Genomic DNA, 15895 nt, shown 5'->3' on the forward strand with positions numbered 1-15895 from the left:
ATCATTGGATCGGCTTGCCATATGCCAGCTTCCAAACACGACGGAACGTGTTTGCCATTCGAGTGCCAGTATCGGAACCGTTAACATCGATTCCTAGCTTTTTCGGATTTCATGCCCTTTTTCTTCATTAGATTTGCCTTTTGGTGGCCTTTTTAGCATTTATTTCACGGAAATAAAGCGATCTCTCGAGGAGATGTTGTTTCGTTGTGTTTTCTCTATGCAGCGTGAGCGCTTCTCCGAGATGGTGGTGCCTTAAGATCCCTGTCATCCTCATAGTTTTTGCACTCGATAACGGCGTTCTCTCATACACGCCGTGACACGGAAGTTTCCTCTCCTTCAGTGGAGACCTCGGTCCACCAGCGATAGCCAGCAAAGAGCAGCAGAAGCAGAAGAACCCCCGCTACCAGAAGCAAGGAGCGTCGCTGGTTCGGAAGGCACGCGGCCGCCAGCAAGGAGAAGAACCGCGGAGAGCGTACCAAAGTGGTAGGCATTAAGCCTAGAATTTAGAGTTCACAGGATTAATTCCCAAGCAGACGGATTATTTCTGTCCAGAGAATAGATATAGCTATTTTGAGAAAACAAGGAAGGAAGAAAACGGTTGTTTTCGAATAATTGAACACCGTGCAGTTAATTTGCGATTAAAATGAAGAAAGTCTTGGCCATTGTGATAGATGGTAGAGTAGTGAAAGTTATTGTAACAGATATTGCTACAGTCTACCTGGACGATATCCTTTTGTGAAAAGGAACGATTGTTCCATCCGAAACTATTAATAATTTATTGAGGGAACAATCGTTAAAGGTTATTTGCAGCGGAGCGATGGCTTCACAGAGCGGATTTCCTGATTCTATTTGAACGTTATGTCAAGGAACTAGCTGATCTTTATCAGCGATAGCCGTCTTTTGTGTGGGTAAAGCTGCAGAGCAGCTCAATAGAATTGCGTGAAGCAGGCCATTCATAGCTGCCCAGGCCAACCTTCAGCCGTATGCTGCAGTGCAGCGACATATCATGTAACATTGACCTACAATGCAGATTGCATATTAACTCACGAAATAATCTCAGATAAAAATCGGGAATTTAATCCCGAATACTACCACTTGGTAATCATCGAAATTGAGGAAGGCAGAATGCCTTTACAGCGCTCACCGGTAAGGAAACAACAACCGGCTATAGACAGAATTAAACAGGGCGTAGAAGACGTCTTAAAATCGGCCAGTAAAGTATTGAAAGGAATAACCGATGAACCAGCAAAGGCTGGCACAAGTGATATTGCACAACAAGACAAAGTCACCCGTAGCAAAACGAATCAGTTGAAAGGGGCAGGTGTGGAAATCACCCACAAAGTCCTCGAGGATAAACCTCGCAAACCAAGGAAAGCAACCGTAATGGATCAGGGAGATAATCTCCTTGATACACCATTAATGCAGCCACCGGAACAGTTGTTTTTCCGGCCACTTACTCCCGAGAAAAGCCGACAGGTTAATCCCGATAATCGGGAAGAAGTACAGGCACCTGCGCCAGAGCGATTTGATAGTACTACCGAATCAACGACCACAACAGGGTCGTTTTCTCAAGTGAGCGAAAGTGAATTAAACAAGTCCGCAACGACGGAGGAGGAGGAAGAACCGGTAACAGTCGTGCCTAGCACATTGCGTAAAACGCAATCGTATACCGCTAATCTGAATGAGTTGCTTAATTCAGCGGCAAAGCCGACAACAGGTTCCAGTATTGTGGAATTAAAACAGGCGACCGAAACTATTTCGGCGAATCAGGTATTGATTAAGGATCTGCAGAGGAAATTGGAAGTAGCTGAGGACGAAGTTCAACATCATAAGAACCAGTACCAACATGCACATAGTTCTTTTAAAAATATGGAAAAAATCGTATTGGGTCTGCGGGCCTTAATAGGCGAAAAGGATGCGGCAATGGCTGAATTAAGAGGAAAAATAGACGAAGCACGCGTTAAAATTTCCGATTTAAGTCAGCAAATAGCTGAGAAAGATACCATGCTCGATTAAGTATGGCAGGGAAACCAGCGATTAAAGACCAATAACTTTAACCATATGACAGATTTGAAAAATGTGCAGTCTATGCTGCACGAAAGCCAAACGGAACACAAATCCCTTATTGGGAGATTTAATTCCCTAGCAAAAGACTATCGAACGTTATACGATCGACAGATGAATCCAGAAGCTGTGGAATACGGTGAGCGACCGCTCAGTAGGGCGTATGCCGCAAACACCGAAGAGACACAATTGTCTCGGGCACAGCATACACCCTCGGCAATGAACGAGAGTGGTTTCCGGGAAATGCCGAGCACCGATAAGCAGCAATATATCCGCAGTATTTTGCGAGAAGAAATTCAGCGAGCAGGCATCGGACAAAGCAGGACGGTAAGCCCTGTAAGAAAATCAGATTTAGCTGAAGTGATGCGACAGCCCGTACCGCGTCCTAACTACAATGGTAGTAAAGAGGACATCGACAGTTTCATCATAAAATTCGACATGCGGCAATCGCAAATCGTTGGGTAACCGACGAGAGGAAGATCACCGAATTGGCATATTGCCTTAAAGATGATGCCATTATTTGGTATAATGGATTAATAACGTCGACAACGCCGCCGACAACTTACAAAGAGTGGAAGAAACAATTAATCGCCCGTTTCGGCGATTCAAAACGAGCAGTAAATGCGCTAGCCGAATTGGCAAACCGCACGTATAAGCCTGGCCAAGAAACACTTGAAACCTATTATCAGTCAATGATGACATTGCGCGATCGCGCAGGATTTAACGGATCACCGGAACAGGTCGTGAATTTCCTCGTAAAAGGGTTGAAAACCCATGAGAAATTGCACGATAAAATAGAAATAATGAGACCGCTGACACCAGAACAGTTTCTGGAAATAATTCGTTATCTATCGTCGAATAACCCTGAGAAATATGTAATCCCAGTCGGCAATGTCCGACGTAAACAGGATCGCGATAGCGAAGCGGTGACTGTACGAACTGTACAGGTACAACCAAAGACTTACGCGGCAGCGGCGGCCAGCCCGCCGCGGCCAAGTAGTAAAAATAGTGGCAAACCCAGTTACGGTAACCGTAACAATAATACCGGTAATATCCGTAGTAATATCAGCAAAGCTGAAAGTAGCGATATCCGAAATAGTGGAGAGGATAATCGCGCACCGTCTCGTAAAGAGCAGTGGGCAAATAATATTAGTAGAATACAGGAAGCGACCGATCGGTCCCCAGCCTTGCAGAAAACTTTGCGTGGCAACCGAGTAGTAAAATATTGCCAGCACTGTGATTTGTGCGGGCATTATTTCCGAGACTGCCAGTTCCGTGATAAACCACGGTGCGAAAATCCCACGTACCTCGCCTATCACGACCCAGAGACTGGAAATCGGCGATATGCCGCCGATTTCTACCAGCGCCGTAATGGCAGTCAATCAGGAAGCGAACCTAATTCGCCGGCCAGACAGAGGAGTAATTCCCGCCAGAGTATCGGCCCAGTAGAGGATCGGATACGTCCGACGCCTGGATCACCGTTACCGGATAATAATCCGTTTTCTGGTTTGGCTGATCAGGAAAACGAGGAAGGGCGCTAAATTCCGGCTTTACCGACCCGATTCCGTCCAAACCGCCGGGCAAAACCGAAATAGTCACAATCAACGGATTGCGTATCATTGAATCCGATGAATCATCGGATAGTAGCAATGCTACCATTAACTTCTGTACTGCAGTGATCAATTACACTGAACCTAGACGCGCATGTCCGCTAATGCTGAATGCATCTATTAACGGGCGCGAAGCGCCAGTAATGATTGACACTGGAGCTGAAACATCTTTGATTTCTAGCGAATTTGCTAGTGAAATTAATGCAGCCAAAATACCATTAATAAAAGCCTTGCACATCCGCGGGATCGGCGGAGTGCGTGGGTTCTTAGTTACTCATTATTGCCGTATAATTGTTAAAATACAAGATTTCGAAGCAGTACATTCAGTGTACATTAAACCGACAACGGATGAGATCAAGGTTTTATTGGGGCAGGACTTTCTGCAAGACACCTTTTACGCAGTTCGAAACAATAAACTGCGCTATTTGGAGTATCAGCCGAATAATACACCAGGAACTGTTATACTTAACAGACCAGCGTCACCTGTAATTCAGGCTACGAAAACCGCAGAAGTAATCGATTTAACGAGACCCGCAATAACGGAAATACCAAAGGAAAAAAAAATTGTAGAAACTCTACAAATTAGTGGCAATATTGCCCAACCAGAAGAAAGTGTAATCTTCCTGATACCCGTGGCAACGGGAGAAACTAATAATGCCGCAGAGAGGTTACAAGCAGCGGAAATCGCCGTACCAATTGGGAGCAAAGTCTTCCCGATACCCGTGGCAAAAGCCACGATAGATACCGTAACGAAAACAGACAAGGTCGTTAATCGCAAACCGTTATTAAAAAAGCAAGTTAAAACCCGGTTACCCGCAAAGGCAACGTTTCGACGTCTTTGGGGAGAGTACAGAGTACTCATAAAAGAAATACAAGATCTAATCAAAACTAAAGAGGACGGTACTAACGTCATGTACTTATTTCTGGACGACGAAGTACCGGTACCCGGTATTGATTCTGCAAAGGCAGAAGAAATCGTACGTAATTTAGCAAAGCAGTACAAAGCGGAGTACACAGCTTTGGAGGAGAAACAACGTCAGTTAACTGAAATATTCAAATATCTTAAAATACCACTACCGTATATATTGCGTACACCGTTGCGTGTATTAGCGCAGTTAACGAGACGTAAATTACCGGTATTGCCGTACCAGTTGAAGGAGTGTAAACCACTTGATAATTACGCTAATGAAACGGTTGTAAAAACCATAGCAAACCATAATCGGTCAGTTAGTTTTGCGCCAATGGCGCGGGTAGTTGAATTTATAACAGACGACCCACCTACCGTAGTGAGAAAATCTCTTGATATTGCCTCTACTAACGAGACTAATAATAATTTAATAAATCAAACTAGCATCGGGATAGTACCGGATTCTAACAATATAATTATCGTAAATGCAGAATTGGTAGGGCCCACTGATTCTGCCGAGATCACTAATGAACCTCCGACTTGGGAATTTTCCCAGTCTCCGAACATTAACCCTACTTACCGCGGTACACGCGTTAAGCCTATCAAAGTCTTCGCCGGCGATAAACTATTAATTAATCCGGGTACTAATTGGGCGACAGTAAATGTCCATTTCGATGCAGATGAGCAATTCGATACCGACAAATTTTTATTTCTTCCCAGTCCGCATATGTACATTGAGCGGCGTATACGGCCGATGGAAGGAGTGGTTAAACCACTGAATAATAAATTTGATATGGTATTCGTTAATTTTCAACACCAGCGGCAGTCAATCAAAAAAGGCCAATTTATTGGCTACTTAGAACCGTATGAGGATATTCCTGATGTGAGTATTCAGATTAACGCCACAATGTTGGCTGAGATGACAACAGAAGAGCAGGAGACAGTGATTAAAGCGGTGGATGAATTAAAAATTAATCCGGAATTAACCGCACAGGAAATTAAAGAAATTAAAGAAATATTTCTTGAGTATCCAGGCTTATTCGCGACGAAAACCCGTCCGTTTGGCGATGTCCAAATAGTCAAACATCAAATCGATACCGGTGATATTGCACCGATTAAATGCAAACCGCATAGAACTTCGTGGCGAGGCCGCGAAATTATTCAGGAACACGTTAATGAAATGCTGGAAAAAGGGATAATTCGAAAGTCGAATTCTCCCTGGTGTTTTCCCGTAGTATTAGCCAGCAAAAAGAATCCCGATGGAACCATCGGCACGCGATTTTGCGTTAACTATATTAAGCTGAATGACGCTACTAAGAAGAATAATTATCCGCTTCCAAACCCGGACGAGCTTTTACAAGCCGTCGCGGATAATAAGTATTATTGCGGCTTCGACTGCAATGCAGGATTCTGGCAGGTGCAAATGCACGAAGACTCTATAGAGAAAACTGCGTTTATTACGCAGGACGGACTGTATGAGTTTTTGAGAATGCCGTTCGGTGTTTGTAATGGCCCTGCAACGTTTCAGGAAGCCATGAATAGGACATTGTCGGACGTTCACTGCGAAAATATTTTCGCTTACTTAGACGACATTATTGCCGCCGCTAAAGACTTTGAAGATCTTAAACGAAAAATACGTTTAATGTGTGAGTGCCTTTTAAAGGCTGGTTTCACACTGAAACCGAGTAAGTGCCATATTGGCGAGACGGAGCTGCATTTCCTTGGACATATCGTGTCCAAGGATGGGATAAAAACGGATCCTGATAAAATAGCAGCTATTGAGAAATACCCAAAGCCAGAGACTGAAAAGGATCTGAGGTCATTCCTCGGACTTTGTAATTATTACCGTAAATTCGTTAAGGATTTTGCCGGTAGAACACGCCGTCTATACGGCTTATTAAAAGGGGAAATTGATGTAAAAGCGAACTGGTCGATTGACCATGACAGTGAATTTGCTGATTTAAAATCAGCATTAATTAATGCGCCAGTATTGGTCAAATTTGATCCGAGTAAACCTACCGTAATAGAATGCGATGCATCAACGACAGGAATAGGTGCAATATTACACCAAGACGGACACCCGATTATTTATGCGAGCAAATTGCTTACCGATGCAGAAAAAAAGTATCCGATTACGGAATTAGAGTGCATGGCAGTAGTCTTTGCGTGTCGGAAATTTCGACACTTCATTGAGTACTCACACTTTTCAGTACAAACTGATCATCAAGCCTTAACTAATTTGCTTCGATCAGTTTCCCGCAAAGAGGGATTGAACGGCCGTTTGACACGCTGGGCACTCCAGCTAAGTAGTCATAAAATGACTATATTATATAGGCCGGGAAAACAATGCGACAACGCTGATGCGTTGAGTAGACACCCGGTGGGAGAAGCTACAGAATGCCCAGACGATGACTGGGATGAATTTAAAGATTCAAAATTCAGTACTCCGTCCATTCGCGTAGTAACGATAAGGGACGGAGCCGAGCATGAAGAAGAGGAGGACAATTTTAAGTTCTACAGAGTAGAACAGGAGAAAGACCCGAATATCGAGAGGATAATACACGCGTTAGAAGGACGCGTGGAAAGTGTACATTTATTAAAGCGACCCGGTTATTCCGGCTATGAATTATGGAACGGTGTATTATATAAAATTTCGGAGAAAGATGGCCGAATTAATCGCCGTTTCGTTGTGCCAAAGCACATGAGAGTCGATATCATGCATGCAATGCATGATGCACCAGCTAGCGGTCACTTGGGCCGCGCTAAAACTTATCAGGCGATAGCCTTGCGATATTTCTGGGAGAATATGGTCTCCCAAATAATTAAATACGTGGACCATTGTTTTGCTTGCCAGCATCGCAAGACACTGCGCAAAGCGCCACCCGGTAAACTGCAGCAAATTGCTATCGGCGAGCCGTGGTTTAGAATGCAGGTAGATTTAAAAGGGCCATTGCCCAAAACAACACGCGGAAATACTTATATCGCCGTGGCGATAGACGAACTTACAAAATTTGTAATCGCAAAACCGATACCAGATGCAAAAGCGGAAACTGTCGCTAATTTCTTAATTTATGATGTGTTCCTGCCGTATGGAACACCTCAGATATTGAACACCGATAGAGGAACACACTTCCACAATCATTTATTGGAAGCAATAAATAAAAGATTAAGAATACAGCACCATTTTGGTGCTGCGTATCATCCGATCGGACGTGGACTTGTCGAAAGACAAATGCAGACAATAGCCGACTCACTCGCGATGTACGCTAGTGATGGCCGGGAACGTAATTGGGACAAAGTCCTGCCGTTTGTTATTGCTGGTAAAAATCGTAGCAAATAAAACGACAAATCTGTCGCCGTATTTTATGCTGTACGGTAGAGAGCAGGTTATTCCTGCGGATTCCGAAACGAAGACAAATTTGCCGTCTGATCACGCGACAATTCGCGAATACATGGAGGAACTGCGTTACAATCTAAATCGTGCCCACGATATAGCGGAGTTGCATATTCGCAACGAATTTGAGAAAAATGCCGAACGCTTCGACAAGGGTCGATCGGAGGATAACTTTAATATTGGGGACCTGGTGATACTTAAAATAGAAAAGAAGAAAGGGGAGACGGAGTCATTTCGTCGCAGGTTCGAAATTGAACCATGGGAAATCATCGGGTTCCCATACACTAACGCTGTGGAAATTAAACGGATAAACTCCGATAAAACGGAAGAAATACGTACCGTTAATTGTGAACGAATTAAACCGTACAGAACAACGGAAGAGGATCGGAAAAGCGAAACTCTACTAATTAGAGATCTGCTGGAAAATAATAATTTAAGTGAAATCCCCGATAATCAGACGGTCCGCGCCTTGGCAGATAATTCTGCCGCTAATTTCCCCACTACCGATGTGGTCCGTACCTCCGCGGATAACTCTGCGAATAATTCCCCCGTAATCGATACAGAGGAATGGGAAACAGTAGAAGATAACGATAGTAATAATAAGCGCAACGGCGCCAATAAATCGGTACCTAAAAAAAGGTTCATGTTGAAATTACGCAAAAGCGCTAATGGATACATTAAAATTCACCACTTATTAGTGGGATCGAAGCACGCAAAGTGTAGCTGTAAGCACGCAATGCAATAGCTGTTTAAATAAGCAATAACGAGCGTTATTACTGTATAAACACCGTACTAAAATCCACAATTAAATTGTGTATTTTTCCCATTGCAGATATCTCCGCAATGGATCGCAATCAGCGACCATCCCGACCGATCGGAAGAGGTAATCCTCGATTTTTCGCCCCACCCGTAGCGGGAAATCAGGCACATCGACCGACGCAGCGATTTGCTTCCCCGAATGCAGGGAATGTTCAGAACACCGGTAATTTGCCCAATGTGGCACCAGAAGTAATTCCAGTGACTATGTCACGCTCTGTACAAACCGATCCCGTAATTGTGGCATCATATGCCGAATACGAATTACTTCTGCGCAGTAATCGGGAACGCGACCTGGCATCGTATAGACATTCGTTGGCAGCAACGGCTGCCCAACCAGAGGAAATAGCTGCAGTTGATCAACTGCATATTACTCCGCCAGCGGAAAGGATGGCGAAGGCCATAATAGCGCGTGCAAAGGCACAGAGTGATGCAGCAGGGACTTCAAAAGAAGTTGAGGAAGTCCCTCACGAGTCAATTGTGAAATCACCTGTTAAATCACCTGCAAAAGCAGGAGTAGAGACAGCGTTAAAGGCAAAGCTTAAACGGAGTAAATCGCCGAAACCACCGGCAGACGCTGACGAGCGATTAGCTAAGTTAATCGCCGACCATGAACGGCAAGAAGCCCGAGATCGACAGCGTTGGGGGCAATCCTTCGTAATGGAAGGTCCATTTGCTCCAACGAAGTCTAAGGGAAAAGAATTACGAGTAATTTCGATACCGCAGCATGTCTTAGAGACACCGCCGATTTTAACGCAAATACGGCCACAGTTGCAAGTGCAACCGCCCCCGGCGTTCTGGAAAGAGACTGGCTTGAAGCCAGCCGTAATCAGGTTCCCTACTCCTATGGGAGTAGTGCAAGCGCCGATTGAACACCAGCAACCGGCTGGGACATTTAAACGGGGTACGAACCCGGTTCGAATCAAGGAAGAGCAGAGTTACATAATCCCGAAATTATCGGGATCGCGTACACCGTCGCCCGCTGTTAGTACAGTATCACATAGGACACATCCCTATCGCGTGCAAAGCACAACCTCACCAGGTGAGGAAGAAAAGAAACGTAAATTAATGGAGGAAAAAGAAGAAATAACACGAAAAGTCGTGCAAGTAAGGGAAAGGCTGAGACATCAGCCGTCATCGTCGGAAGACGAAGATCAGCCGCGCCTCGTAATAGACGAGACGCGCAGTGATAAAGCACAGAAAGGTAGTGACGAGGACCTGATCAAGTTCTCCAGTGGATCAAATGGAAGAGAGAACTCTCCGGAAATTCCGGAACCAAAGCCAGATGGATTACCGAAAATAACGAGTATTAGCTCGCCAGTTCCTAGAATGTCGCCTTCCCCAGTAAAGACTGGACCGTCGCAACCACCGAAATCGGTGCCTAGTGAGAAGATAGCTGAAGCAACGGCTGTGACTTTGGACATTATAAATAATGTCCGGAAGAAGGATAAGATGGCGGCATTCGCCCATCTTTTACAGAGATATAGGGAGATTATTGCTCCTCGGTATATTGATACCGAGGAATATGGTTTAATTGTGAAAGTTGCCGCAGAACGCGGTACGTTGGTGGAAGTGTATGAAAATTGGTTACCAACAATGAAGTACGCGATAACCGCGAGCCGTAAAAGCCGATATGTCGGGATGAGAGTCACAGGAAATGGTCGAAGCCGCGGCAATCGCTATCAGGGACATCCACAACGTTCGTGGATCGACTATTGACGAGATTGTTAGGTATATGTACCTAACAATGCCGTTAGATTCAGTTAATCCCGAGCAGCGTTATTCCGATGTTAACGCCGCAGTTAATGAGGCAATAGCCACAGGAATAATCGTAGATGCGGCGTTGGCCGGGAATAGTGGGCGATACGCCCTGGCGGAGACAAACCGCAAAAGAATAGCGGAATTAACTGGTCAGCATGTAGAGGAAGTCCCGTATTCCCCGGCCAAACGAGTTCCATTTGGGCAAAAGCCCATAACAGCAGATGAGCCGAGGAACTTGTTGGCTCAACCGTCGCGTCACGAATTGGCTGTTGCCATATACAAAATCGAGCAGAGGGGGGAAAACCCCACAGCCCAGCGAATTAATGAATATTTTGGTACATATCCGCCTTATGCGGTGCAGTCGATGCTTCGTACAATGTACGAAGACGCCCAAATCACACGCCGCTACGACGGCGAGACTTCACCGTCATACCGCTTCGGGCGTAAAGGACTCTCGTTTCTGCAGAACGTGCAGTTCGATAAATTAAAGCAGTGGGATGAAATTGTCGTAAAGACAATTGAAGAAATCGGTGACCCTGCTGGTTCATCGCCGGACGAAATCATCCAGTACATTAGGACAGTGTGTCCGGCTATAGCTAATCACGTAGACGATGCAGTGACATTAGCGATAAGTCGCTTAATTAGCGATCCGAGAATTGTCGGGTTAAATGATCCACACCGCGGGATGGTTTTATCCGTTATACTGGATCACGTAATCGAGGAATAGAACAATATCTCCGAGATGGTAGATGCATATATTATGCAATAAGATTCCTGTAAATACGCCAAGATAAATCGCCGTAAAATACTGCCTAATTTAATTATTTTAAATTAATTGCAGAAATGGACGAATTACCGTATGCTTATGGGCCAATGCGCTCCTGCAGACGATGCCAGCATAATACCAATAATCGGAAGTGTGTGGAATGCACACTCGGACCGAATTTCCGATCGGAAAATCCACAGATTACCGTATCCCGTTTGTATGACGAAGTGCTGCTACGCAGCTTGGATGCCTACCGTACCATCACACTGCCGGAATACTGGACAATTGTCTGCGCCACGCCGTATTACTACCGTGGTGTTTTTGACAGCGCTGTGCAGTTTATCAGTGAGGGCACTGATGAGTGGTCCTACGCAATTTACCCGGAAAATTTCGGGCGGTGTACAGCGGAACTAATGAAGCGCGTAACTGCGCCACCGAATCATGTAAAATTACCTGTAATTAGTGATTGCGGTAATTTTGAGATATTTCCTTTAAATAAGGATATTCAATATTTACCGGGCAGGGATAACTCCCATATTTTACAGAATTTGCCGGCAAACGCCAGCGGACAACAAACGCCGTATCAGCCACAACAAGGCCAGTGGCAACCACCAGTTATGTTTCAGTCACAACAATATCAGCAGCAAAGTCTGCCAGGATATCAGCCGCAAATGCAGCAAACGCAACCACCTATTCGTTATTCGAATATGGCGTTGCAGGTACCGTCCGGTGCCTTGCCACCTGATCATATTGCTCACTTACAGCAGAGCCTTCCCAGTGGAAGCTACCAGTATGATCCGGAAACTCGGATGATAACTCCATGTCCATGGCCAGCCGGGACAGCACCGAAAGAATCACAACAACGGCAGACTAATCCGCTGTTAGCGAATCTCCCGCCATTGACCAGGAATACTCCAGCAAGTCAAACGCCGTATCCGCAACAAACGTTGCAAGTGCAGTCTTCAACTTCCAGAGCTGTAAGTGAAACAGTTTTAGATTCAGAGCCGAATTCAGGTGCTAGTTACTCTAGCAACACTAGCAATGCTAGTGGTAAAACACGGCATAAGATTACTTATCAACCACCGAATGTGGGGAAAACCTCAGATAATTCGTTTGTAGAAGGCGATATAATGCCTGGTAAATTGAATACGGCTGCTAAATTTCAGAAGAAAGCAGCGAATTGGAATGTACGCGCAACGCGCGACAAACCAGTACAGTATAAGCCGGATGCATCTGTATTGTTGATGCCGGAGCGACAGACACATCCGCAGCGTATCGCCGCGATATCGACGTTATTCGTCGGGACCTTGATCAATATATTGATCGTGTTGCGTCAGTAATTGGCACCGTTAACGCTGATTAAAGAACCGAAATTGGCAAAGCCATCACCGATACTTTGGACTTGTTACATACCGTTGGGTATGATTTGCGTATTCGCAATTCAATCAACATGTACCAAAATTGATTTGTTTCGGCAAATGGAAGTTCGGCGATATGAAACGCCACGCCGTAATGGACTGCGTAGCGCGCTGGATATTTCCCAGCTCAAGGAAAAACTTATCGAAATTTCCGTAGTGGATTGGGAATTAATTTCTCAGTTTAAAATCTTATTCACCGAAAATCCGGAGGAATTCTTCCTTCAGTTCATATTACCGGACACAGATCCAGCAAAGTTCTGGTTTTTCTGCCGTGCCGCATGCGCGCTCCAGCGTAAAATCGCTCCCATGAAAATCACGTGGGATACGATCAATATAGGATGGGGACTGAAGAAGTACGTTCTTGTCATCTTATCCGCGTTAATGGGCAATTGCCACGCTCACCACTGGGCCCGGACTTATAGGCAGGTTGAACAAAATCGCCGTCTGAAGAGTTACGTTAACCGCTTGGGCGAGCCTCTTAATGAGGAACAACAAGCAAAAGTGCTGAACGATCTTTTGCATGTGATGCAAGTAGACGGACTCAAAACCGAAGCTATCCATAATGGACATTATGACGGGATATACGATCTCGTAAAAAGATTTGCCGAGCGTCAGGGGAAGCGCAAAGCCGCTCCAAATTCACCTGATACTCCAATAGCGAGCCGAACAGTGCAGCCAGAGCTGAAGAAATCGGTGTCGATGGACACCGACGAAAGCGAGAAATTACCGGAGACAGCTAACACTGCGAATGCAGCATTAACTGTGAATACCGAATCTGCAGCGATCACTGCGCCGTCTAGCGAAATTCCGCAAACAGAAGTCGCAGCGTCGGTGGAAGCACTGACGATCGCGGAAACTCTGCCGGCATTGGAGCAGCAACCCGCGGCAGAGGCGGATGATGAGATGGCGGGACCAGAACCGTCAATTAGGAATAACTTCCTTTTCCCGTCGAGACAAGCCCTTCGGGACCGACAACTGGAACTGGAGGCGATGGGACAGAGTGAAACCTTCACCGAAGTCGATCACCTGATCTTCGCGGTGCATATCCCGGATAACGAGACCGATCCACTGTACTATCCGGGTGGAAATGATGAAGTGGACATGTTGGAAGATAGCACCGAAGTTAAGACTACGTCTGCCGTATTGAGCGACGCTCTTAAGGCATTAAACGAAGAACCGCAGGTAAAACCGCCGTAAAAGCATTAAATGCTAAAAATTCAATCGCCGTATAAGCACAACGAATTGCATACTTAATTTTATTAAAATCGCCGTATTGTACTACGAGTACACAATTTAATATTAATCGCCGTAGTGCGCAATGAATCGCAAGAATAACTTTATTGAATCGCCGTAAAGTACAACGAACATAACTCGGAATAAAACGCCGTAACGCCCAACGAGTGCATCGGATTGAATTTATTTCAATCATTACAAAAATGAATTGCCGTAGACGCACAAATCGGTGCATAATACTCGGTTAAAGAATTGCCGTAGCGCATTAATTGCATAAACAGATGAATAGAAATCGCCGTAGATGCACTAAGCTGCACATATGTCGTGGATCGACGCAACAATGCGTATGACTGGAGGAAAGCTCCGGAATGGATCGGAAAACCTGCGAACTAACAAGGATTAACATGCGGGATTGGATTTAACTGGAATGGGAATTTACCGGAATAATTTTACCGGATTTTGTTACGAGTTTAACTCGTTTTGATTATTTTTACGCCGCATTTTGCAGCGTGTGTTCTCACTAACCTGTGATGGAATAATTGGCACATTTTTTTAATAAGAGTTGCTCATTATGTTGCAATTAATATGCATCTTTTCATTTCTTCTTTCATTCCTGTTTTGAGCCTCGAGGGACCTCGGCATCCCGTCCCGTGGCATGTCAGAGTGCTGTGCATATAGCACAGGATAGTGGCACATACGCCTCACCATCATTGGATCAGCTTGCCATATGCCAGCTTCCAAACACGACGGAACGTGTTTGCCATTCGAGTGCCAGTATCGGAACCGTTAACATCGATTCCTAGCTTTTTCGGATTTCATGCCCTTTTTCTTCATTAGATTTGCCTTTTGGTGGCCTTTTTAGCATTTATTTCACGGAAATAAAGCGATCTCTCGAGATGTTGTTTCGTTGTGTTTTCTCTATGCAGCGTGAGCGCTTCTCCGAGACCGGGTAGGCAGTTTGCTCAAAGTGATCCGTTATCCAGATTCCAGAGCATCAAAGTATAGGTATAGTATTTTGAGCGCGTAACTGGGTCATTGGTTCCGGATGTATGCGGAATCAGTGCCGCACACAAAGATCTGCGGCCAGGTCGGAATGGGCCATAATTTTGGTGCATGCCATACATGACCCAGATGCAAGCGTGCTCTACGTTTACTGATTTTTTTAAAATTTTCAGTAACAAATTTAGGTGATATTAATTTTGTTAACAAGTTATGTAACTGCAGGAGAGTGCTTACTATACTTAAGTCTTACCAAAGCAGCTTGCAGATCGGCGATGGCTCTTTCAATAGCTTGGCCCTCATGATCCCGCTTTATTCCTTTACCGGCACCATATTCTGCAGCTAGATCGTGCAGAATCTTTTCCTGGAAACAAAAGTTGCGTTAGAAATAATGGCCGTACTTCTGCACGTCGCAGTGATACTTATATATCGGCTACTAAGCCAGAAAAATCAGATTTCGAGCTGAATACTGTAGTTGTAAGTTGTAACTACCTACAGCGCACTACCAAGTATACATGTCCATTTGAATTCAAAAAAAGAAACGTTATCTATATATATCATGGACAAGATTCCTGACCAAGAAAATCAGTGAAAATATTTCTGCTTTAGTTAGCTGTACGGGATTCGCTAGCGATGCGCATACGCCAAATCTGAATCAAGCAACCCAGACTAACTGTAAAATACAAGCAAATTACACTGATTATACGAAACATCTAATCGATCCGCAACTTACACATTCGGCTGTTGTGAGTATTTTCGCTGATGAAGAAAGGTAGGCCAACTGATTTCCGTTTTGTCCGACACTGATGGTATTGGTTGCGCGGTACCACATGGAAGGAAAACTTTTCCGCTTCACCACCGCCAGTAACTTTTGCTTCCTGGCAGCTCCAAGTTAGCCTTACGAAACTGGTGTCGCCAGTGCAGGGG

General features: G+C 44.9%; 1 protein-coding gene across 4 annotated transcripts; it reads left to right on the forward strand.

Annotated features, from left to right (window-relative positions):
* The first annotated feature begins 79 nt into the window (after window positions 1–79).
* LOC129593751 (uncharacterized) lies at window positions 80–14857 on the forward strand. 4 transcript variants are annotated; one of them, XM_055490208.1, is made up of 5 exons: window positions 80–483; window positions 8808–8858; window positions 11394–11761; window positions 11864–12295; window positions 12485–14857. In XM_055490208.1, exons 2-5 carry the CDS (start codon window positions 8819–8821, stop codon window positions 12656–12658), a joined length of 1014 nt encoding a protein of 337 aa, XP_055346183.1. In that variant the 5' UTR covers window positions 80–483; window positions 8808–8818; the 3' UTR covers window positions 12659–14857. The 4 variants fall into 3 exon arrangements, with proteins under 4 accessions (XP_055346183.1, XP_055346180.1, XP_055346181.1 ...); XM_055490205.1 differs by having other exon boundaries at window positions 11864–14857; XM_055490207.1 differs by lacking the exons at window positions 80–483; window positions 8808–8858 and adding an exon at window positions 8904–8957 and having other exon boundaries at window positions 11864–14857.
* The last annotated feature ends 1038 nt before the right edge of the window (window positions 14858–15895 follow it).

The sequence above is a fragment of the Paramacrobiotus metropolitanus genome, unplaced genomic scaffold (genome assembly GCF_019649055.1).
Source record: "Paramacrobiotus metropolitanus isolate TYO unplaced genomic scaffold, Prichtersi_v1.0 Parri_scaffold0000063, whole genome shotgun sequence".
NCBI classification, from domain to species: Eukaryota; Metazoa; Tardigrada; class Eutardigrada; order Parachela; family Macrobiotidae; genus Paramacrobiotus; species Paramacrobiotus metropolitanus.

Coding starts and splice junctions, on each gene's coding strand:
- LOC129593751 (XM_055490205.1), top strand. CDS start 8,819: ATGGATCGCAATCAGCGACCATCCCGACCGATCGGAAGAG. Junction 8,859..11,393: donor ATCCCGACCGATCGGAAGAG/GTAATCCTCGAT, acceptor AATTAATTGCAG/AAATGGACGAATTACCGTAT. Junction 11,762..11,863: donor TAACTGCGCCACCGAATCAT/GTAAAATTACCT, acceptor CATATTTTACAG/AATTTGCCGGCAAACGCCAG.